Source organism: Miniopterus natalensis, chromosome 1 (genome assembly GCF_054644295.1).
Source record: "Miniopterus natalensis isolate mMinNat1 chromosome 1, mMinNat1.hap1, whole genome shotgun sequence".
In the NCBI taxonomy this organism is placed as follows: domain Eukaryota; kingdom Metazoa; phylum Chordata; class Mammalia; order Chiroptera; family Miniopteridae; genus Miniopterus; species Miniopterus natalensis.
The window spans coordinates 61,884,875-61,908,150 of record NC_142081.1 but is presented as its reverse complement, the minus strand read 5'-3'; the positions used below and the strand labels follow the sequence as shown (position 1 = coordinate 61,908,150).

The 23,276-nt window shown below is 40.5% G+C and overlaps 1 protein-coding gene and 1 non-coding gene across 2 annotated transcripts; both read left to right on the top strand.

The window, feature by feature from the left end:
- TMCO5A (transmembrane and coiled-coil domains 5A) lies at positions 1-18,366 on the top strand. The gene is made up of 11 exons (XM_087815028.1): positions 1-32; positions 4,839-4,988; positions 5,401-5,524; positions 6,105-6,155; positions 6,876-6,947; positions 10,330-10,386; positions 10,840-10,899; positions 11,319-11,383; positions 12,413-12,470; positions 17,547-17,551; positions 18,168-18,366. Exons 1-11 carry the CDS (start codon positions 1-3, stop codon positions 18,364-18,366), a joined length of 873 nt encoding a protein of 290 aa, XP_087671154.1.
- On the top strand, positions 15,048-15,151 carry LOC148094159 (small nucleolar RNA U13). The gene has a single exon (XR_015716549.1). It is a non-coding gene; the product is annotated as a small nucleolar RNA U13 (small nucleolar RNA).
- Positions 18,367-23,276: the final 4,910 nt, after the last annotated feature.

The following is a 23,276-nucleotide window of genomic DNA, read 5'->3' as shown; positions in this document are numbered from 1 at the left end:
ATGATTATACAAAGCCACATCCAGGGACCAAGGTATGAAGCAGGTCTGCTATTGTTGCTTTCCCTCCCTCCTTCCAATCCTATCTATCCATCCCCCATCGCACTCCACCCCAAGGACGCCAAGCCCTCCTGAAGTGAGGGCATTTATAAATTTCCTATCTAAGTCAGCCTTTCCAAGGTAGGGCTTTCTTTTCTAAAACCATCCCATTCCCTCTCAAAAGTCCTTCTATCTCACTACCTCATTCCTGGTTAATCATTTCAAAGTCAAACCAAGGAAAGAGTTTCCCATGTGCCAGGTACCCTTTCTAGACGACTCTAGCATTACCATTCTTTATTTCAAATTTACTTCAAAAAATATGTTTGCATTTTTTATTAAACTTATTGGGGTGACATTGGTAAATAAAATTAGGTAGGTTACAGTTCTATAATACACTATCTGTATATTGCCTTGTGTGGTTGCCTCAGTTTCCTCACTGTTGATCATCAGTCTGTTTAAATTTTCCGGGTTTTCATGATTCAGTCTAGGACAGTTATATATTTCTAAGAACTTGTCTGATTCTTCTAGATTATTGAATTTGGTGACATAAAGATTTCATAGCATTTTTGTATGATTCTTTGTATATCTGTGATGTCTGTAATAACTTCTCTTTCACTTCTGGTTTTGTTTATTTGAGTCTTTTCTCTGTTTTCCTTAGTGAGTCTAGCCAGAGGTTTGTCAGTTTCATTAATCTTTTCAAAGAACCAGCTCTTTGTTGCATTAAATTTTTTTGTATTGTCTTTCTGTTCTTTATTTCATTAATTCTGGTTTAATTTTTATTTCCTTCCTTCAGCTAACTTTGGGCTGCATTTGTTCTTTTTCTAGTTATTTAAGATGTAATGTTAGCTTGTTTATTTGGGATTTTTTGTTTCTTAATAGCCTGTAATGATATAAATTTTCCTCTTTTTACTGCTTTTGCTGCATCTCAAGAGTTTTAATATGTCCTATTGGTTCACATTTGTCTCTATGTACCTTTTGATCTCTCCTTTTATTTCTTCTTTGACCCAGTTGTTTTTTAGTAGTATGTTGTTTAATCTCCACATATTTGTGGTGGTTTTTCCCACTTTGTGCAGTTGATTTCCAAGTTCAAAGCATCGTGGTCAGAGAATATACTAGGTATGATTTCAATCTTCTTAAATTTGTTGAGGATAGTTTTGCATCCCAGCATATGGTCTGTCCAGAATGTATAATCTGATGTTCTGGGATGAAAGGCTCTGTAAATGCCAATTATGTCCATTTGGTCATAATGTGTCATTCAAAGCTGATATTTCCTTACTGATTTTCTGTTTGGATGATATATCCATAGCTGTCAATGGGGTATGTAGATTCCCTACATAGTTGTGTTTTTATCAGTTTTTCTCTTTAATTCTCTTAGTAGTTGCTTTATATATTTTGGTGCTCCCTGGTTGGGTGCATGCATATTGAGAAGTGTATGTCTTCTTAAAGTATTGTTCCCTTTATCATTAATAAAAGTTCAGCTTTGTCTCTCGTTACCTTTTTTATCTTGAAATATTATTTTTTCAGATATAAGTATGGCTACATAGCACCCACTTTTCTCTGGATGCCATTTGCTCAAAAAATCTTTTTCTACCCTTTCGCTTTAAGTCTATATCTGTCCTTGCAGCTGAAATGTGTCTCCTGAAGGCAGCATATGACTGGGTTTTGTTTTTTGATCCAATCTGTTACTCTGCCTTTTTATTGCTGAGTTCAGTCCATTTACATTTAGGGTGATTATTGATGTATGAAGATTTCCTATAGCCATTTTACCTTTTGCTTTCTGATAGCTCTGCATCTCCATTGTTTCTTTTTCCTTGTGTGTTTGTCTGTTGTTTTAGTTTGGTGGTATTCTATGATTTTTTTCCCTGTTTCCTCTTTTTAAGTAATGTGTCTCAGTTTTGGATTTTTTGTGTGTGGTTACCATTGGGTATATGCAAAAGAAAGTTTCTTATATATAGTAGTCCTTTTCCTTCCGAATGCATCTTATCTCCATTCCCCTTTGCAAATTAATACTTTTACCTCCTTCCCTTTTATGTTTTTATTGTCGGAAATTATCTCTATGTTGCGAGTTCATTTCCGAATTACAGTAGCTATTGACTTTGTCTTCTATTTTTAATGTTTTTACCTCCTTTAACCATTATTTTTAAATATATAATACCCATTTCTGAAAGGGGGGTGCAATATAATGCTTCTGTCTGTCTGTTAGTAATCTTACTCAGTTTTGTATCCTTTTGTTCCTTGTTTCAGGTAGAATTAACCCCCTACACTCTCCTGTAATGGAGGTTTTGTGGTGGTAAATTCCCTCAGCTTGTCTGGAAATGTTTTTATTTCTTATTAATATCTAAAGGATAACCTTGCTGGATATATTATTCTTGGCTAGTAGTTTCTCTCTTTTAATAGTTTAATTTTTTGATTCCACTCTCTCCAAACTTGTAGGATTTCTGCTGAGAAACCTGATGACAATCTAATGGGCTTCCCTTTATATGTTACTGTCTTCTTTTCCCTGGCTGCTTTGAGAATTCTTTCTTTGTCATTAATTTTTGACAATTTTAATATAATGTGTCTTGGAGAAGGCCTTTTTGGATTGAGATAATTAAGTGTTCTGTGTGCTTCTTGGATTCAAGGGTCTAGCTATTTCCATACGTTTGGAAAGCTTTCATCAAATATTTGTTTGAATAGGTTCTCTGTTCAATTCTCCCTCTCTTCTCCTTCTCTATGCCTATTATTCTTATTTGCTCTTTCTGATGAAGTCCCATAGTTCTTGCAGAGTTCTTTCATCTTTTTTTTTTTTACTTTCAAGTTTCTTTTTTCATCCACATAATTTCTAGATTTCTATCTTCAATGTCACTAATCCTTCGTCCATCTGATCAGCAATGTTTCCTAAGCTTGGTAGTTCATCCTTCATCTCTTCTATCAAGTTGTTCATCTCCAGAATTTCTATTTGGTTCTTTTTTAAAGTTTCAGTCAGTCTGGTAAAGTATTAATTTTGTTCATTGAGTTTACTTCTGAGTTTATTAAACTTTCTATCTGTGTTTTCTTGTATCTCTTTGAGTTTTTTTAGAACCACAATCCTGAATTCTTTGTCATTTAAATCACATATTCCTGTCTTTAAGTTTATTTTCTGGAGATTTTTCATTTTCTTTCGAGCTGCCTCATTACCTTGGTTATGTTAGGTATTTTATGGATTCCTTCTCTGTCTAGGGACCTATGGGAGTTAGATTATTAAGAGTGGCATTCTCTAGTAGGTTGATAAGAAGTCTTTCTTCTGTTTTCCATTTGGGGTCACTGAAGCACAGGTTTTTTAGTTTCTTTTGTACTGTTCTGGCTTCTGGGATCTCTGAGGGCAGTGGAAAATGCCCTTTATACCCTGGTGAGGTGGGCATCTCCTTTGTGATCAGGTCTCCCTGGTCTCAGGGCACCTCCCACCCCTGGGAGAATGTGCAGGGCATTTGGGGTTCCAAGCTGTGCCCTGTAACCAGACTCTCCCAGCAGTGCAGCCATAATGAGCGGGAGTGGGGTGAGCGGGAGAAGTCAGCTGGTGCCTTTGTAGCTTTGTCTCTTCCCAGTCATGGAGACTGCCAGGCATTAGCCACCTCACCTCTGTATCTGTATCCCCTGTCACAGGGATCAGTGGCACCATGTGCCCACCACCCAAGGGAAAAAAATGCCTCGGTTGTTCCAGTTCTCAGGGTTGTAGACAATGTGCTCTGTAACCCAGAACTCACCACTGCAGCCTCCTCTGGGGCCCACTGCAAGCTCTGAGCGGGTGAGGGGCAGCGAGCTCTGGGTGGGTGAAGGGAGGCAGCCAGGCTCCTTGGCTTTGTTTTTCTGCCAGACAACGGCAGCCACACCTCTGTGCTCCATCTCCACCATGGTCACTGGGTTCAGCCACAGCTCGGGCCAACCGCTCCCACAGAGCTCACAGTATCTCCTTACTTGTCTAGGCTCAGGGGGTACAGGTAATAACCTGATTTCTCCCCTCTCCCAGGACCCACAATGAGCTACCAGCTGTGTCCATCAGTAGGGCCATGGCCGCTCTTCTCCCTTCCCTCCTCCCTGGCTCGCTCCCACTCACCCACCTTCAGAAGTTTCAGTGTGCAGATCTCTCAGATGTGTTTGTGTGTTGAGCAGGGAATTTTCTGTTGAATTATAGCTACTTAAATTGTTGTGCCCTCCAGGGGAGAGACCAGGGGAGCCTCACATGTCACCATTCCTCTGATGTCACCAGTGCTTGCATTCTTGAAAGTGAATGCCTGGATCATATTTGCGTGTGCTCTTTGGAGTGATTTCCCATAGCAGATTCTCAAGCTTTATAGTGGGCAATGGGGAAGTTTTAAGATGGTTGGAGGGAGGAAAAGACTAAAACTCTACCTGCCAGTAGAAACCTTTTGTGGCTCTGCATAAAGCTGGGTCCAACCATAAGTGATGTGCCAGCTGCCTGGATAAGAGTACTCAATAAAAGTGTATTGCATGAGCAGATTTTGTGAACAATTTTGTGTGGGAAACCATTCTCTTCAATGCAAGAGAATATTTAAGGATGCAAATCTTCTCCTGGAATCAGAGTGGAGTACTTTGGGCGAAAAAGCCTGGGGAAGACCTCCCTTGCTGACTGAGTTTAGAATTATTGGAACAAATCACATAGCATGATTAAGAAATATAATTTCCTAATAATGACAAAGAAAAGGTATGCTCCCAGAAACAGTCATGTTAAATGAACTACATGTCTTCTAGATATCCCCTTTGTCCCAAAGTTTATTGATCTTAAGATAACTGGCCCTTGTTCATTTGGGGGGCTGAGCCTATAGGTCGGAGAAAGTGGAAATCTTAAGACTGGCCCAGTCAAAAAGGAACATTAACAGTTTGAACATGGACCTTGAAAAGGACATGCAGAGAATAGATGAAGCAAATCAGGAACTTCTTTTCAAAATCCAAGAGAAAGAAGATGAGATTCAGAGGTGAGTGTTGGGTTTTATAAGGGAAGCTCCCAATCCAAAAAAGGGGAGGAGACTGAAGAAAAATAGACAAAACTGAGTTTTCTAGCTGGCTCCAGAGACCTATATCTTGTAGAGCCAAAGCTTTCTTCTTCAGTCTTTGGCATTTCTCTGAAATATAGCCAGTTTCAAACCGATTTCTCAAAGACTAGCTGACACTTACCCGAGTTGAAAGAACACTGGGTGTTTGACTCGGGAAGAGGGGGAATCCTACTTGCCCTACCTTTAGAGCAAACCCGATTCTAAATCAGGAAAGAAGGATCCCAAACTTGAGACTTGTACTTACTGTCATCGAAGCGCCCTTAAAACCGAGACGTGTGTTCCATCAGTTCTGAAACCGCCAGCTTCTCACAGTGTGCGTACTCGTGTCATCCAGGCTGGAAAGCGAGATCACTAAGAGCAGAGACTCAGCAGAAGATGAGGAGTGGGAGAGGGAAAGCTGCGCCGCGCTGGAGACGGAGAAGGCCTTGCAGGAGCTGGAAGAAGAAACAGACAGACTCGTAAGCGAGAAGCAGGGAAGAGCCATTCGCTACGTTTCCTTCCTCCTCCTGTCCCTCGTCAACTGTCAGATAAGCTAGTCCCCCCGTTTACACTCAAAGAAGAGTCGACTCAAAAGCCATGGCACACAAAGAACATACATGCATAGCGTGTGGACACAGACAACGGTGTAGGGACAGCCAGAGGGAGGGGAGGTGGGGGCTGGGTGGAGGTGGGGGAATGGGGGGCATCTGTAATACAGTCAACAATAAATTTTTTAAAAAGAGGAAGAACTAAAAGTATTGAATTTAAAAAAAAAAAAAAAAGTCATGGCAGAATGGGTCCCAGCATGGAAGGGGATGTGTGGAGGGCAGGGCTTCTCTAGTAACGTTTGATGTTGCTAAGCCGTGCATGTGGGCATCTCTGTCCCTGGAAAGTTGGTGTATATATACTGAGATCAAACCCCAGGTGCTGCGTCTGACGCTGTGAAGTAAGGTAGAGGTACTGCAGGAAAATGTCACTGGGTGAGGTGGAGAACAAGCCACGGAACAAGGACAGCTGGTGGTATGCAGGTTCACACTCACACCCCGCCTCTTTCAACAGGAACGGAAGAATGAAGCTCTGGTCCACAGTATAGAAGAACTTCAGAAAAAGGTGGGATCAGCTCTGTGTTCCCCAGTGTTCCCGCAGCATTCCCAGTCATCAAAGAGACAAGGGAGGGGAAACCATTATAGAGGAGCCCGAACGTCAGGGGGGCCAGTGCTGGGGGTGGGTTCTACCCCTGCTCCACATTCCTGAGGCTGAACTTCATGACCTAACGGCCATGGATGCTCCCTGGAAGCATCAAGTGAGAGCAATAGGTGGGGCCTCCAGGGTATCCAGTGATCCCATGGGTTCTTCATTCTACCACAAGAAAGTGGATTCCAACAGACACTCTCCGGAAGGAACTGACTAGAACCTTTGTGGTGAAAAGTAAAGTTTACTTTCAACAGAGACTTTTGAAAAACAATTCCCAAGAATTCCCTTTTTCTTGTCCAGGCATTCCCTCTACCTCAGCTCCTACTAGAACACAGTGCGTTTCCTATGATCGCCCTACTGTCTGGCCCATGCCTGCAGCCCTGAGTGACCCAGCGTGGGTTAGGGGCTCAGGGAAGAACTCCTGTCCTGAGTGGACGCTGCCTTTGGGGGCTAAGACTAGTGAGAAGAGGGAGGTAGAATAAAGATGTCCCCGAGGATCCGCCAAGAGGCCGTCTCCTGGCACTTTTCATCAAGGCCGAGTTACTGCCCCCACACACCAGAGGATGTCTTTGTCTTCTATGTCTTTTAACTAGATGTATTTTTATTTGAAGTGTATTTTTTTATTTGAAACCGTAGCTTACAAGGAAATCACCTAAGGCAACCAGATGTGAAAAAAGCAATCAAATGGGAACCCCAGAGGAGTCAAAGGTAAACAAAAAAGCAATTTTAAATGGGTTTAGGGGGTGTGTGACCAGGAACAAGCCTTCAAGGGAAACAACTGTCAACGCTGGCATAAATTCTTTGTAGTTTTGGACCATGTCAGGCTTAACCCTGATTCACTGAATGCTTAATTCTCCTCCGTCCTTAGTAAGAAATTTCACTATGAAAGCATATATTTTGCTTTCTCTTCCATCAGGTAAAGCAGAACACAAATGCACAAATACATATATAATGCTGAAGGTAGTTGAAGTCCCTACTTTAAATCCTGGTTCCAGAATTTAATGTGGTTGATGAAGCTGGGACATTTAATCTGTTTCTGCCAGCCTCAATTTGAAAATTGAATGAAGTTGTGCATATAAAAAATTATGCATATAAAATATTTTCCCCTTTTTTGGAGGGCTAAAACCTTGAAAAGTCACAAAATTTTAAGGCAATTATTTAAAAGTCTGACTGAAGTGTACGTACAAATTCATAGAGGCAGAGCTAAGATTTGTAAATCTACTATGTGTTAGATAGTTCACACACCTTGTCATTGATTCCAGTCCAGAAAGAATTTACTCAATTGTTCACTCAAATATTTAGTGACCTACAATGGAATACTATGCAGCTGTAAAAAAGGAGCTCTTGCCCTTTGTGACAGCATGGATGGACCTGGAGACTATTATGCTGAGTGAAATAAGACAGTCAGAGAAAGACAAATATCACATGATCTTACTTCTTTTGGAATCTAATGAATAAAATAAACCGATGAACAAAATAGGTCCAGAAGCATGGATGTATGGAACAGACTGACAGATCTCAGAGGGCAGGGGGATGGAAGAGATGGGAAGAGATTAACCAAAGATCATATATGCATCTATGCATAACCCTTGGACACAGACAATAGTGTGGGGAAGGCCTGGGGTAGAGCAGGATTTGGGTGGAAGGGGCAAAAAGGGGGAAATCGGGGACATCTGTAATATTGACAAAAATAAAAAGAAAAATCCACCCTTCCACCCACATCTCAGACCTTGCTTCATTTATTTGCATTGATAAGGCTTTGCTATTTTCTGAATGTGGCAAAAGTATCCCCATCATCCATATAAAATATATAAAATATAAAATAATATAAAATATAAAATATATATATTTAGTGATCTCTCCCTGCTAAGCACATCCTACAGTGCTTGGCATTTCTCTGTGTTCCAGAGCTAGGAATCTGGGCACAACCACAACCCATCTGATCAAAGATACAAGAAGAATTCGAGATTTATTTTATTCAAAGAGCAGATAAAATTCTTAATACTTTCTGTAGAGTTAATCTTTGTCCTTGCTTTATCTTGCTTCTCTTTAGCTTCTTAAACCCACACTTAAGTCCACACCTAAGCCCATACTGTATGTATGAAGATTTGGAAACACTAAAAATAGAAACAGAAAATGAAAGAACAGGGAATTACTCCTATCTTCCTTTGGTCCAATTAGTGTTGATGGCTAAAAAAAAAACCACAAACAAAAAAAACACAGGAAGTCCAAATCTACCAAGTAAACTTCCTTGGCCATGCTTATCCAGGAAACTTATCTGGAAAGAAAGAAATCTGGAGCCTGCAAGTATATTGGGAAGAAATTGGAGCTAAGACCAGAACTATTATGAAGCCCCTGGACTATCTTTGCCATATAACTACAACAGTCAGGAATTTTACTTTCTTCCTTCTTCTCCCCAGAACAAGTTTTTCTGACAGTAGCCTGGCCAAAATCTAGTGGTGGCACTTTAAGTCTGGCTATGCTGGTTATTGTCAGAACAACGGTCATTATTTTCCTGGCAGCAACCAGCCCAGCCCCAAAGAGTTCTAGAATATAATTACCCATTCCAGTCATTCCCTTTTGCCCACCTGTGTTTTAGAATTATCAGGTGATATCTCTAATTCTATGAAATATACAGCATTTCTTTTGCTTCTGTTCTTGCTTGTGAGTGATCAGTTCAGTAATTTAATAGGATGCTTGCTTCCACTCCTTGTCACTCAGACCATTGTCTTGAAAATATAGCCCTTAGCACATCTGGCTGTCTGGCCCTGGCTGTAATTCACCGGAGGGGAAAGGAACTGTTGGAAGAGCCCAGATGTGAAATAATGGTACCTAGATGAAAGTGAGAACAATAAAGTTGAAATTGGAAAAAGGGAAAGATGCAGTCATGTCTGCTCTCTCTACAGAATACATCCCAACTGCATCCATTTGCCTCTATGTACTACTATTAATACTACTACCCTTTTGCAAGGTACCACACCCTCTCACCTGGACACTGAAGTAGCCTCCTAACTAGTCTTCCTGCTTCTGCTCTTACACCTAAACAATCAACTTGCTGCACATAGAAAAGTCCTCTTTAAAAACACAAATCAGATTGTGTCTTTACTTCAAGTTTTTTTCCAGGTTTCTCACTGCAATTAGAATAAAAAACCAAACTCTTTCTAGAAACGATAAGGCCCAACCTTAACCTCGTTTGTGTTTAACATTCCTCACCTCATTTTCTTCTTACCAGCCTCTCCTAAGTTCCAGCCATATAATTTCTCCATGCACACCAGATTGGGCTACTCCACAGCCTTGGCCCTTGCTGTGACTGCTACATGGAACATATTTCTTCCAGATATCCATTTGTCTAATATTTATTACTTAGACATCAGCTCAAACATCATCTCATCCGAGAGGCCTTAGCCAACCGCCTATAATAGCCCTCACACCATCACACACACTCATCACATTACTCTGTTTTCATTTCCTTTGTAACACCATTATTGTGTTGACTTATTTGTTATGTCCCCCGACTAGAATGTCAGCTCTGCGAGGCAGAGAGCCTATTAATCCTAATACCACTGTATCCCCAGTGCTCCCCCTGCCCCCTCCCTGTCACTCCAGCAAAGTGGCCAGTAAACAATTGGCTTTCATCAAATATTTAAGGAAGGAAAAGAGGGAAGAAGGAATACAAGGAGGGAGAAGAGAGTGAGCAGTGAATATATGAACAGAAAAGGAACAGTGAATTTTTTCAACACTGATGTTTTTCCTAAGAGCAAAAGCTAAGAAGGAAGCTAAGAATTGAAGTTCGGGGTGAAGGAAGCAATGACGGATGGGAAGAGGTTGAAAGTGTAGAAAAGTAGGTTCCAAGGCAGCTGCAAAGGACGCTGGATGGTTTGGCTCCTCCATCAGAAAGGCATCTGCAATCATGCCTGTGAGGCATCTGCAATCATGCCTGTGAGGCATCTGCAGTCATGCCTGTGAGGCATCTGCAACCATGCCTGTGGTACTCTGGCCACCTGTGAGATAACCTCTGAGAGAGCATTTCAGATGGGACCCTGTATGGTTTTCACTTTGCTGCGTCACCAATCGCCTTTCCTTTCTACAGGCTAAGCTACAGCAGCTGGAAGCCGCCTGCGCTGACCAAGAGAAGAAGCTGACCAAGGTAATGACTAACTTCAACGTTGCTTCTCCCAAAAAAAGGGCAACCTGATCCTCGGTCAGACATCTGATACATTCCTCAAATGACTGAGTTAGAATTAGTTTCCAGATCCAGACTATGATGGGGCCAAGGAGGAGATGAAGAAAAAAAATATGAATATAGTCCCCCAGGTTTACTTCTTTTTAACATTTTTACAGGGTACATCCCATAATCTATAAATTCAAAAAATTAGTATCTATTCTCCCAACTGTTCCCAAATATTTCCCATTGGGACTGGAAAATATTTACTGCTTGTTTATCCTCAAAAAAGGAAGTGAGGTCATATGCACAGCAAAAACATATTTAGAACAATGAGAAAAATGCATTTGGGATCTGGGATGTAGAAGGAAACAAGTACATTCTTATTGCTATATCAATTTACTGAGAGAAATTTAAGACTGAATCTTGGCTTCTCAGGTAATGGAAGACTTTGCATTTGTGGCCCAGCTTTGTGAAGATCAGGCCCTCTGCATAAAGGTACAGCTCCTAAGTAAAGGGACAGTAAAGGGTTTGTTAAGGTACAGGATGAAATGTTTTCAAAGGACGCCATCTGGAACAATTTTAACTCTTCAAGGTGGTACTACAAAAATACTTTAGGCTCCTTGAAACTTCACCACCAATGTTGTTCTGTTACTGCCCTGGTCTCCCAACCTCTGTGCTCTTAAATTAATAATGAGCACTTTTCCTTTTTATAATCCCTGTTACCCCAGAGACCTGCCCAATGGTGAAGCGTAGTGAGAAATCGATAGTTGGGGGGGGGGGCTGGGACAGAAGATAAAGTGGCAGTGGGAATACCAAGCATTCATATTACAACATAGTAATACATGCTTATTATGATTAGGAAAAGCCTAAAGCTTCTCATTAGTAACTGTGGTTTCTTTTCTTTCTCTTTGAAGAAGTACCAGGAAACTTTGAGGAAAATAGAAGAAGAATTAGAGACTCGGTTCCTTGAGAGAGAAGTGTGAGCTTTGGCTAACAAAGGAACATCCTGGTTTTAGTGGTAACTCCATCTCAGCCTGGGTCAGAGGACACGTTGCTCTGACCAGTTCCTAGTTGGAATTGCGTGAGCCCCACCACCCCATAGTTTCCCCTGTTAGCGATCTGGCTGACCCCCATTAAACCACACCAACTTGAAGTGCAGGTCCTTCTCCCATTCTTCTTAAAAGACTTGAGAAACACTTCTCCCTTCATAGTGTTATCATAGTATCAATTATTCAAGTTTATATTAAGGTCAAGAACATATGCTTAAAAAGGGTTATTGATCAGTCACCTTGATAAGTAGGACATTCCTTATGTGTCACAGAAAATGTCTTAAAACTTAATACCCGCCTTACTTTCCCCAAACAAGAAATGGGAACCATATGTGATAAAAATGAAACTAATCTATAGACACAGATTAGAGCTATCATAGTATAAAACTCAAACTATATTAAACTATGAACACTAAAAATTATAAATTATAAATAAGAGTCTAAATGGTGAGAAACCAAAACCAAAAACCTCACTTCCACTTCTTGACCCCCTTTAGAATTCAAATCTCAATTCAGTCAAGAAGTATTTCTACTTATTAAATATTTGGGAATCAAGAGATAGAGACCCAAACTGCATACAGCCTCTAAGTAGCCCGAGTACATACCGTGGCCTGGGGTAAGGGCACCAGCACTTGGAGATCTCACCCCTTAAAGGACACCTTCAAGTCTCCCCAAATTCTTCCTGACCATTAGGTATGGTTTGACGCCTAAGCCAGGATCTTAAAACAGGGCTGCCCAATAGAAGTTTCTGTGCTATCCAATAGATAGCAACTAGTCACCTACTGAGTTGTCACTGAGGAACTCATTTCTTTTATTTAAATCAATTCAAATGTAAATATCTACATGTACCCACTAACTACAATAGCTTTAGAATCTAAAGCTGTTTTTAAATAACCATCACATAATATGAATATCTGAGTGTACTTTATTCAATTCTTCTTTTGGTTCTTTTTCCCTAGATCAAAAGTCTTGAGCATGAACTCTGCAAGAAAAGAGCATAACAACAAAAATAGTAAGGTAAGCACTCCACTCCATCTTCAGCTTCTCTCAGTGTCATTGCCTCTCGAAGGAGTTTCCTAAATACCACAAGCCACCAACCATCTACCAATCTTCCCATGTGCATCTTCCAAGAACAGTGCCAGACATCATTCCAAGGCATTCCAAACCTAAACAAGCAAAGAGGATACTGAGGAACAATTGCCTTCACTTTTTATAGGCAAGCGAATGACATGTTCTCAGAGAAACTAGCCTAAGACCTAAGAGAATTCAGAATGGAAGCAAGAAGGAATATTTACCTGAGGTTACGCTCTACGGAGAGGCCAGCACATGACACATACACCACTCACTCCTTCCTCCTCCCACAGCCACAGTTCTCTTTCCTCATGATCCCAACATGTCCTGAATCTTTCACAACACAGAGCACCAGGCATTTCTCACCATCTAACCAGAGCTGGCCTGTGAATTAAAACATAGGAAGGCATTGCTTCTTTATGATGCAGCTTCATTGTCCATTCATATTTAACATCATGATGTCACCAGAATATATGCAAAGGTCTGAAGCAAATAGAATTGGATATAAAGCACCAGGCCTCTTGGCTCATGTGGCATCTTGTGGCAGCAACTACATAGAACTAAAAGATCAATTTTAGGGGACTTTATTTTGAAACTGATATTGACTTTAGAGCCAAGGTTGGCATTTTATGTTCTTGAGATAGGTAATCTTTAAAATCTCAGAAAAGAGAACTTATCTATTCCTGAAAATCAAGTATCAATAATTAACCATTGATTGTCCTTGGAGTCATCCAGATGTTTGGATATATGTTAGACAAGGTTCACAATGGTCATGGTTCCCATTTTCCTGAACAAAGTTATTCTGAGCCCAGGCTTGCATATCCACTCAGCAAACAAAACTCCTGAAACTAACTAACCTTTCTAGAACCAGCTTGGCATGCTCCCTGATGTGTCCCACTGTCTACCCCCAGTGGCTCATCAAAGTATTCCCTCTGACCACCTATCAGAGGACAAACAGAATTGTCTTTATCAAGAATATCATCCCATGATGGTTCGATGACCTATGATGTTGGAGCAATCTTTGTAGAGAGGCTGCCTGGGCAACCTACCAGCTGGCATGCCGCTTAGTCTCACTCCAGCTATAGAACCAAATCTGTAACCCAGAACATTTCTAATTCCAATTCTGTGAGCCTCACTTCCACAATTTTAAATGATCATGATTCCTCTTCCTTTTTTATTTAAAAAAAAAAATGAAATAACTAAGAAAATATTTTAGAAGAGAGATGTCACAGAAATTGGGGACCTATCCTCACCTTTACACCATTATAACTTTTATGTTTGTTTTTAAAATATATATATATCTTTATTGATTTCAGAGAGAGGACAGGAGAGGGAGAGATAGGAACATCAGTGATGAGAGAGTCATTGATTGAGCCGGCAACCCGGGCATGCGCCCTGACCGGGAATCGAACCCCGACCGCCTGGATCCTAGGTCGACGCTCAACCGCTGAGCCACGCCCGGTCAGACTACACCATTATAACTTTTAAAACATCCCTTTGAATAAGTTAGTATGGTTTTCATAGCCTGTAAACTTCCCTAAGGATTACTGGCTAAGGAGAAGGTAAGGGTGTACTTGAGAGAGCCCAGAATCAGAACACGGCGTCTCCAGGCATACTGACCTTGGGCAACATACTTTACCTTTCTATGCCTTCATTTATTCCTATCAGTATGTAAAAAGATAATATAAAATTTTATACAAGGTTATCTTTAAAATTTTCATCTGTTGTTCTGGCGGATGTAGCTCAGTTGGTTGGGGGCCATCTTATGCACCAAAAGATCACCGGTTCATTTCCCAGTCAGGATACATGCCCATGTTATGGCTTCAATCCCAGGCCGGGATGCATTCATGAGGCAACCAATCGATGTTTCTCTCTCACATTGATGTTTCTCTCTCTCTCTCTCCTTCTTCTTTCCTCTCTCTTTAAAAATCAATAAAAATATTAAAAATTGTTCATCTGTTTATGCATATAAAAATGTGTAAGATATTATCTAAATACTGTATAATATTTAACTAATGGTTCACTGAATATTATTTGATAGTGACGATAGCTGCCAGAAATTACTTACTTATCAATGTTTCTTCTTCTCCCAGGTTAATTCTCTCCAAAAGAAGGGAATATGGTTCTGTAAAAGGTAAATATCTTCGAGTACACTTCCTGGTAAGTTGGGAGTTATGTTTAGGCATCCTGGCAGAAAGTAAAGTCTAGACAAGGAGACCTTGTACACACACACACACACACACACACACACACACACACACACACACGCACACGGTCAAGTCAACAAACTAGTGTCATCAGTGACTACATTTCTCAGTTCTGTGACATCCTTGTTCAAAGGCAATTACTAATCTCAATTTTCCAGCATTAGAAACCACTGGCCTAATAGCCATCAGAAACCAGAATCGTATCACCTAAAACAGATGTGGCAAATCGTATCCTTACTCGATTTTCCCTTTAACAATTTGAATTAGCTTGATGTATGTGGTTCCCCAGTAGCGTCAGTAAATTAGTAGTGAGGGGATCCTTTTGTGGTTCATAAGCATGATGGTTGGGTTTTCACGCTATTGTGTGTGACATTCCTCCCTCAAACCTTGTTACAGTGTCAGTACATTACCCCTCTGACATGAAAAATATACATAAAAATGGGGAGAGAACTTCTAAATGCAAGTATAGCACTGCCTAACTGCAGAAAAAAGAGAGAAATGGCTGTGAAAGAGAGAGCACCTAACACTACCCAGCACATAATAATTGCTCAGAAATACTTGTTAAACTAAATAAGAACTCAAGATTCAAACAATTGTGTGGACATTAGTCCTGAGGGATTCACTGCCATAGCAAAGTAAAATTGGTATTCACGAAGCCCCTGCATTTCCAAGAAAAGGTCAAATTGTGTTCAATATAATCTGTTTAAGAAGGCATAGAGAAACATATATTCAGAGTGGTTTAAAATAGGATTTAGAAATAGTTCCATCAAAATGGTTAATGTAAAATTATTGGTGCTTAAAGGTCAGCTCCAGTTGTCTGGAAATTTTGTTAAGGGGGATACCCCTTCATATCAGATAAGTGAAGTATTACTTATTTCAGTATCTCTAAATATGAAGTTCCCAGAACAACTAGCAGAATTTTCCCTAAAATGCCTAGGCTATCTTCACTTGTACTTTAATACCAGTGCCCAGCATGGAATTGCCCATGTGGAGTCCCAGGATAAGAAATGTCTGCCTTTCAGAAAGCTGGAATCCTGAAGAGAACTTCACGTCCTGCAAGTCTAGTTTATTGCATCAAAAGACAAATGTATTTCTTCTTGTTCTGCTCCAGCATCCTGTGGGGCACTGGTATACCGGGCGTGCTGGGCATTGACTCCAGAGATAAGAAAGCTAGGCTATTCCTACAGTTTTCCCTGGAAATGTCATCCCAGAGATGTCATCTCAAAACCTTCTCAGGAGTGGTATATCCAGCTTCAGGGAGACTGGTGGGAAGAGGTTTGCAAAGGGCTTCTGAATCGAATTCTGACCAAGATGCTGTAATAGAATGGATCCTGGCTCCTGTCACCAAGATTAACTCTACAGGAAAACTTCACAAACTGATGGGGAAGGGGCTGTTTTTGGCTGGTGAGTGAAAGTGGGTAATGAATTTGTCCTGGGGCAGGAGGCAGCCCAGCACAAACAAACAAAAAATGGATATTTCCTCCTGCAAATCATATTAAAACCACAAGAGCAAAATAATACATCAGTTAAAGAAGAAATCCAGACTACCATAGGGAAATTTATAAAAATTTATTAGGAAATATTAAAGGTAACATGAGTGAAAGAAGAGAAATACCATAGTCATGGATAGGAGGCCTTAACATCCATTATAAATCTATCAATTGTCTCCAAATGATTAATCGAGTCAATTCAATTCCATACTCCCCAAAAGATTTGTCATGTAATTGAATAAAATGATTCTAAGAAATACTGTATATGGAAGAGTAAAGGATTAAAAATAAATAACCTGGGCAATTTTCAAGAAGAGCAAGGAGTGGGGAACATGCCTTTCCAGATACCAGGAATTACTATGAAGCTACAGTAATTATGACAGTGTGATATTGTCATGGGAATTAGAAAATTGACCAATGAAATAGAACAAGAAGTTTAGAAACAGTGCACATACAGAACTTTGAAGTGTGACAGTGACTGTGTCAGAGGGGAAAGGAAGACTTGTTCAATAAATATGGTGGCAAAAATGATTATTCAGATTAAAAAAATATTAGATTCTTACTATGCAGTAGATGCAAAAAGCAAGCCCAGATGTGTTGAAGACCTAAATGTAAAAAAAAACCCAAAGAAACAAAAACACACACACAAAAACTGGGCATTAGTTACTGCCACATAAAAAAGGACTCCAAAACTTAGTGACTTCAAACAGCAAACATTTGCTATTGCACAGTTTCAATGGGTCAGGAATTTGTGAACCATTTAGGGGCATGGTTCTAGCTCAGGGTCTCTTATGAGGTTACAGTTAACATGTTGGCTAAAGTTACAGTCATTAGAAGGCTTGGCTGGGGCTAGAGGATCTATTTTTAAGGTAGTTTATACACACATCTGGAAAAGTTTGTTGGTTACTGGCAGGAAGTCTTAGTTCCTCATCACATGGACCTCTCCACGGGGCCGATTGTGTGTCCTCACAACGTGACAGCTGGCTTCCTCCTGAGAGTATGGAGGAAGCTGCGACGCCTTTAGTATGTGGTCCAGGAAGTCACACTGTCACTTCCACAATATTCTCTTCATTTGAAGCAAGTCATTAGGTCCAGTCCACGCTCCAGTGGAGGGGACTCTCTTGAAGGGAAAAGTAGCAAAGAATCTGTGGACGTATTTTTAAACTACCATAAGCCCTTAATAGGAAATCATATTTTTTAGGCCTTCAGGTAGGGAATGACTTTCTTTTTAAAACAAGACACAAAAAGCATTGATTCTAACTAAAGAATGGGCTGATAAACTAGACTTTATTAAAATTAATGACTTGTGTTCTTTCAAACTTTAGGGCAAGTGAGAGTTCTAAAGCAGAGGGAGACACTAAAACACACAATGGAAAAGGCCTGGTGTAAAGAACTCCTATAATTAATAAAAAACCCAAACAACCTAGTAGGTAAATGGGAAAGAGCAAACGCATAAGGCCAATAAACCTATGATCAGATGTTCAGGATCATTGTTCATCAGCAAAATAAACACCAAGACCATGATGAGAGAGATGGCTTTACACCCATTTCATTGGCCAGATTTTTAAAATTTGATCATATCAAATGTTGGACAGAATGTAGATTTGCAGAAACATATTCCCTGCTGGTGGGGTATAATTTGGTATCACTACTTTGTAAAACAATTTTCAGAAACAAAAATTAAACAAAAAAATAAAGAAACAAGATAATTTGGGACAGTGGTAAATGCTAGAAGAAAATGAAACCCAGTGGTGAGAGAGTAGCTAGCCGGCAGGCCACTATAGGAAGGGGCTGCCTTTATACGGGATTGTTGGGAACTGAGACAGCAGTGAGTGGGAGACATCTGAGTACCAAGAAGGAGCCAGACATGCACTCACATATGACTTACTATTTCGTTTCAGGTTTTCTAACCTCCGGTTAACAGTTTCTTGGCTTTCTCTTTACAGGATTTTTCGATATTTTTTTTTCACCACCCTGTTTTTCATCAGACTGCTCGGCTACTTGTTTTTTCATATAAGTTTTATAAATCCAGATGTCCTTATCAACATACTTCCCAAGATACTGGGCAGGGGCATCTTGTGGAAGCTAAGATGCTTCCTGTTTCCGTCCCTCACGCTCGAGACAGAGGACATGCTACCCCACTAACCTCTAAGAAATATCCTTGAGCAAAAGAAGCAAGTGGTATCAGTCTAGGAGACGGCAGAGCTTGTGGAGGGAAAGGTTTTCTTCAGTTTTCCCCTGGAGGTTTGTCTGCTTGATTACCTTTCCTCCCCATGCTGTCTTTCCAAGATTGACCTTGCCCAGTAAAGAGCTTTGTCAATAGATTTCTGTGGCTATATGGATATGCTAAACAGTATCAGATAGTAAACAAACTAGGTCATCTTTAGAATAATGTCATAGGTGCTGAGCAGTTAGAGTTTATCAGTTCTTCTAGCGATCTTAACAATCTAAGAAAATGGATCCCTGCATTGCAGAAGATTGCTTGCTACTTATACTGGAACTCTTTGGCTGCAAGTGACCTTAGATTAAGCTAATTTAGAAGTTTATAGCAAAAAAAAAAAAAGTATTGCCTCATAGAACGAAAAATCTGGGGCTTCAGGCATGGCTGGATCCAAAAGCCTCAAAGCAATGTTATTGGGTTTCATCTCTCTCTTCTCTCATTGAACGGACGTTCTCCTCTTAGTAGCAAGATGTCACTGGGAAGGTGGGAAGGAGAGACAGATATATCACATGCATACATGATGAGTCCTACAGTAGAAAAATTGAGAAAAGAGGGATTCCCATGTCTATGTCCAATAGGTGACATCAGATCCGTGTATTATGCTAGTCTGAGATGGAGAATGACATACAAGTACTTAATCAGCTGACCATGTGTCAGCAAAGCCATTCTTTTCTAAAAGACTAAAAGCATCTTCTACCCTAGATGAATATTTTAAATAGAAGTAACCACACAGAAGTAAATAAACAGAAGAAACCAAATAGAAGTACCGAAAAATTGAGCAACTTTCTTAATCTGGTAAATTTCATGTAATGAGTAAATTCTTAACTCCAGTCTTCAGAGGAAACCAAAGGCTTCTCTTTTGGCAATTATTAGAGTAATGCACAAATACCTGTAGTCTGACAACACAAATAACTGTGTCACTTACCCAGCACCCTAAATGCAAATACCCTCCACCGTGTCAATAAGATCTACATTGCACACACTACTTACTCCTGCAATGAATGGCAGCGGAATTGTGGGATCCAGTGGAATCTGGCAGTTTCTCCCCACTGGTGGCCAATGCTGCATTAAACCGGACTTTATTTTTGACCAGAGGGAAAGATAGGTGTGACCAGCTTCCCTTTACTGGCATCCTGATGCAGGAAAGAGCAAGAAATGTATACCATCTAGACTCTTGAATTTGAAACTTGGAATCATGAAAGAAAAGGTGCTTTCACACATTGTAGCTTCTGAGTCATCTAAGAAAACTTTTTAAAATGTTTCATTTCCTGCATAGTTCATTATCCATCACTATATTTTCTCTGCTGTAGCTAAGTGGAATAATGCTGAGACAACAGCTCAAAAGTTATTGTAGAGATTGCAAATCCCTACTGCAGGCTTAAAATCCTCAGAATCCCCCTTTTTGTTGTTTTAAGTAAAGGTAAATGCTGACTATGATTTGGGGCCATACCCAGAATACAGTAGCTGAGAGTGAGAATTCAGAGCACACATGTCTGCTCCGAAGGTAAGGAGAGCCAACAGTAAAAAAAAAACAAAAACCTGTTCCCAGAAGGTAGAGAAAGTTAGCAAAACAGTTTCTACCATGCAACATCATTACTGTAGAAAAAGATTCTACAGTATCTGTAGCCCTTGAAAATAAAACATGAAGCCCTAGCTGGTTTGGCTCAGTGGTTAGAGCGTCGGCCCGAGGACTAAAGGTCCCAGGTTCCATTCTGACCAAGTGCCCGGTCCTCAGTTGCAGGCTCCATCCAGGCCCCGGTTGGGGCCTGTGCGGGAGGCAACCAAGTGGTGTGCCTCTCTCACATCAATGTTTCCCTCTCCCTCTCTGTCTCTCCTACTCTCTCTGAAAAGCAATGGAAAAAATATCCTCAGGTGAGGATTTAAAATAATAAATAAATAAATAAAAATAAATAAATAAATAAATAAATAAATAAATAAATAAATGGTGAAAAAAAGATTCTGTGGTATTTTAGATGGTTTTATAAAAAAGGAGGAGGAAGGAGAGGAGGGGAAGAAATTGAGAAAAAAAGAATATGTTGACCTCTTGCTTGTCTAAACTGCGACAATGAGCTACTGTTTCCTATGGCAGGTTCCTTAAAGTGGATTAAAATTTTAAATTTTAGCATACTGAGAAGCAAGGGTCTTCTAAAGGTGAGGTCCAACTGTTAAAATCACTGTGTGGTAAGTTCTTTCTGCTGGAGCTTCCAGGTTGGGAACCTGTCGAGGTCTGGGGGGCAGTGATGTGCTCAGAGGGGCATGGAAGCCCCTTGCCCTTTCCCCCATACCTTGCCCTATGCATCTCTTCCCATCTGTCCGTTCCTGAGTTATTTATTTTATAACAAACCAGTAATCTAGTGAAAAATAAAAATTATTTCTGCTAAGAAGCAAAGCTAATAGGAGCTCTTCTGCGTTTGCAGTGAGAACTGGGAGGGGAGCATTCACATGCAGCGTGGGGTCAGCGCCTGCCTGGAAACAAGTGTAGGGGAGGGAAGCTGCTGGTGGCGGGGCTGTCTTGCTTCTTCTGAGTATTTACAGCTGAGACGGGCCAGCAGCAGGTGCCAGCAGCTGGCCTCCCAGTGTCCTGACCGGTGCAGACAACAGGGCAGCTTTTTGGCTCTGGAGCAGGGCACATCCCTTCTGATTTCACCAGGGAGGCATGGTTCCCTCAAGAACAGTAGAGGGCGCTGCTCCATGATGCCTGAGGCGTCCCGCTATTTCTTCACTTTATACCCCAGCTACACGCAGACCTTATGGAGGAAGGTCCCTGATAAAGGCAAACCTGTCCCATTGTTTGATCAGGTTCCTAGACCTGAGAGGTTTGAACATCAGAAGTATAGATGATATACGTAGTGCCCTATTCCAAAGCTATTATAACCTGCCTGAAATCTTCAAAATACATGTCCTGAATAGGTTTCCTTACATACTCTCTGTCCTTGTACCTATGCCCACCTTGAAGCAGGGCTCCACACTTTGATAAATCCAAAAAATAGATCTCACTGCTCCACAGCGCTACATAGATTAAGTTTTATGAAAGATAAGATTCATGAAGACAGAGGAAACGAGTGCATGTTCCTCATCACTCTGCAGGAAATGAATCAAATTCCCTCCTGGTAATTTTTTTTTTTACTTTTCAAAGTCCTCTCTCCTCTATACTCTTTAAACAATCTGCCTTTTTCTTCCTCCACACAGCTTTAAAATAAAATTGCTGCCCAGAACCAATTAGCTATCCCTCTCAGATTATATTTTCCACTCAACAAAACCACAGTTTAGGAGTCACCTGTACGGTAAACTGAGTTCTTTCTACCACACTAAGATGTCTCAGCAGATCAGGAAAGAGCAAGGCATGAGTTTGCCATGACACTCACCCAGACCCTTCATAACAGACATGATGTTAATGATCATAAATTCATTTATTGAGCTCTTATTAAGTGCCAGGCACTTCAGTGTTTCACTTGCATTCTTATATTAAACACAATCTCACAAGGTAAATATCATGCCCAGTTTACAATAAGGAAACTGGTTCTGAAAACAAATGAAACAACTGAAGTTCTGAGTTGAAACAACCAAGATCCAAGTCTATGTCTGGCTCCAAAGCTTGGCCTGTAAAATCCCTATTGTTGACAGCAGATGTTGACCAGACAACTGGCCAGGGAGAGGTTGGGGCATAGTCCAGAGGGTTGGGATGTTCTCCTACCTGTGAAGGGGGAAATCCCAGCCATGGTTGTATATATAGAAGAATTAGGCAACTGGAGACTCTCCAACAAATCACAGACTCATAGAATTGGCAGGGAATTTAGGGATTGTTCATTCAAGCCCAGTGAGGTACTTTCCCAAGATCACTCAACTAGTTAGTAACAGAACCATGATAAGAACCTGGTGTCCGGAGTCCCTTTTCAGTGGTCCTTCTAGTAAACTAGCATTTCCTAACTCTTTAGGGTGGGGCACTAACAATGGTAATTTTGATGCAATTTTTATTTAAAACTGAAATCAACTTTACCATCTTGTCTTCTAAGGTAAAGGTATAATTCTTACTTCTGGGGAAATAAACTTCCATATTTCTCTCCCTGCTCCTATAGAAACTAACAGGAAAGGCAAGAGAAGAAAGGGTGACACTTGGAACACATCAACCTTTATCAGAGCACATTAATAAATCTTGAGTTATGCAAAGTGTGAATTGTGGGGGAGTGGTAAGTGCTAGAGCTGAAATGCTCTTTATAACCATAATATACAAGGAAGTTTTGTCACATCTGGGAGAGAAAGCAAAAGAGAAAGCTGAGCAACGCAATGAGACACTGAAATCTAAGTTGGTGGAAATGAACAAGGGACTTTCAGATGACAGGAAAAGCTAATATTCTATTTTATTTTATTTTCTAAATAGTGCTGAACCTATGCTCCACACACTTCAATCACACCAGTAAAATCTACCACACATGGTTGTAGGTATTTGCCTCTACAAGTTGTCTTGTTTTGACTCTTCCAAGCAAATTTTGGGAGAAAAGAATGGATTATGGCTCGAGTTTGAATCAATGCTGGATTGGAGATCAACAGCCTTATCAATTATAGAATGGAGAAGTAACTAGGAAAAAAGACTTGCAGAAATTCTTAGGGGAAAAAAAGAAAAACTACATGGAATGTGGAGGATGGCAGGAAAGGCAATCTTAGCTAGTATCAAAGAGTGGGTGGCTCCTGGTGATGCTTAGATTATAGAAGAACCTTCTACATCGCCAGAGAATCAGACCAATGTTAAGGAACTGTTCCCCTATGTTTTCTTCTGGGAATTTATGGCTTTGGGTCTTACTCTAAATGTTTTGAGTTGATCCATTTTAAGTTGATT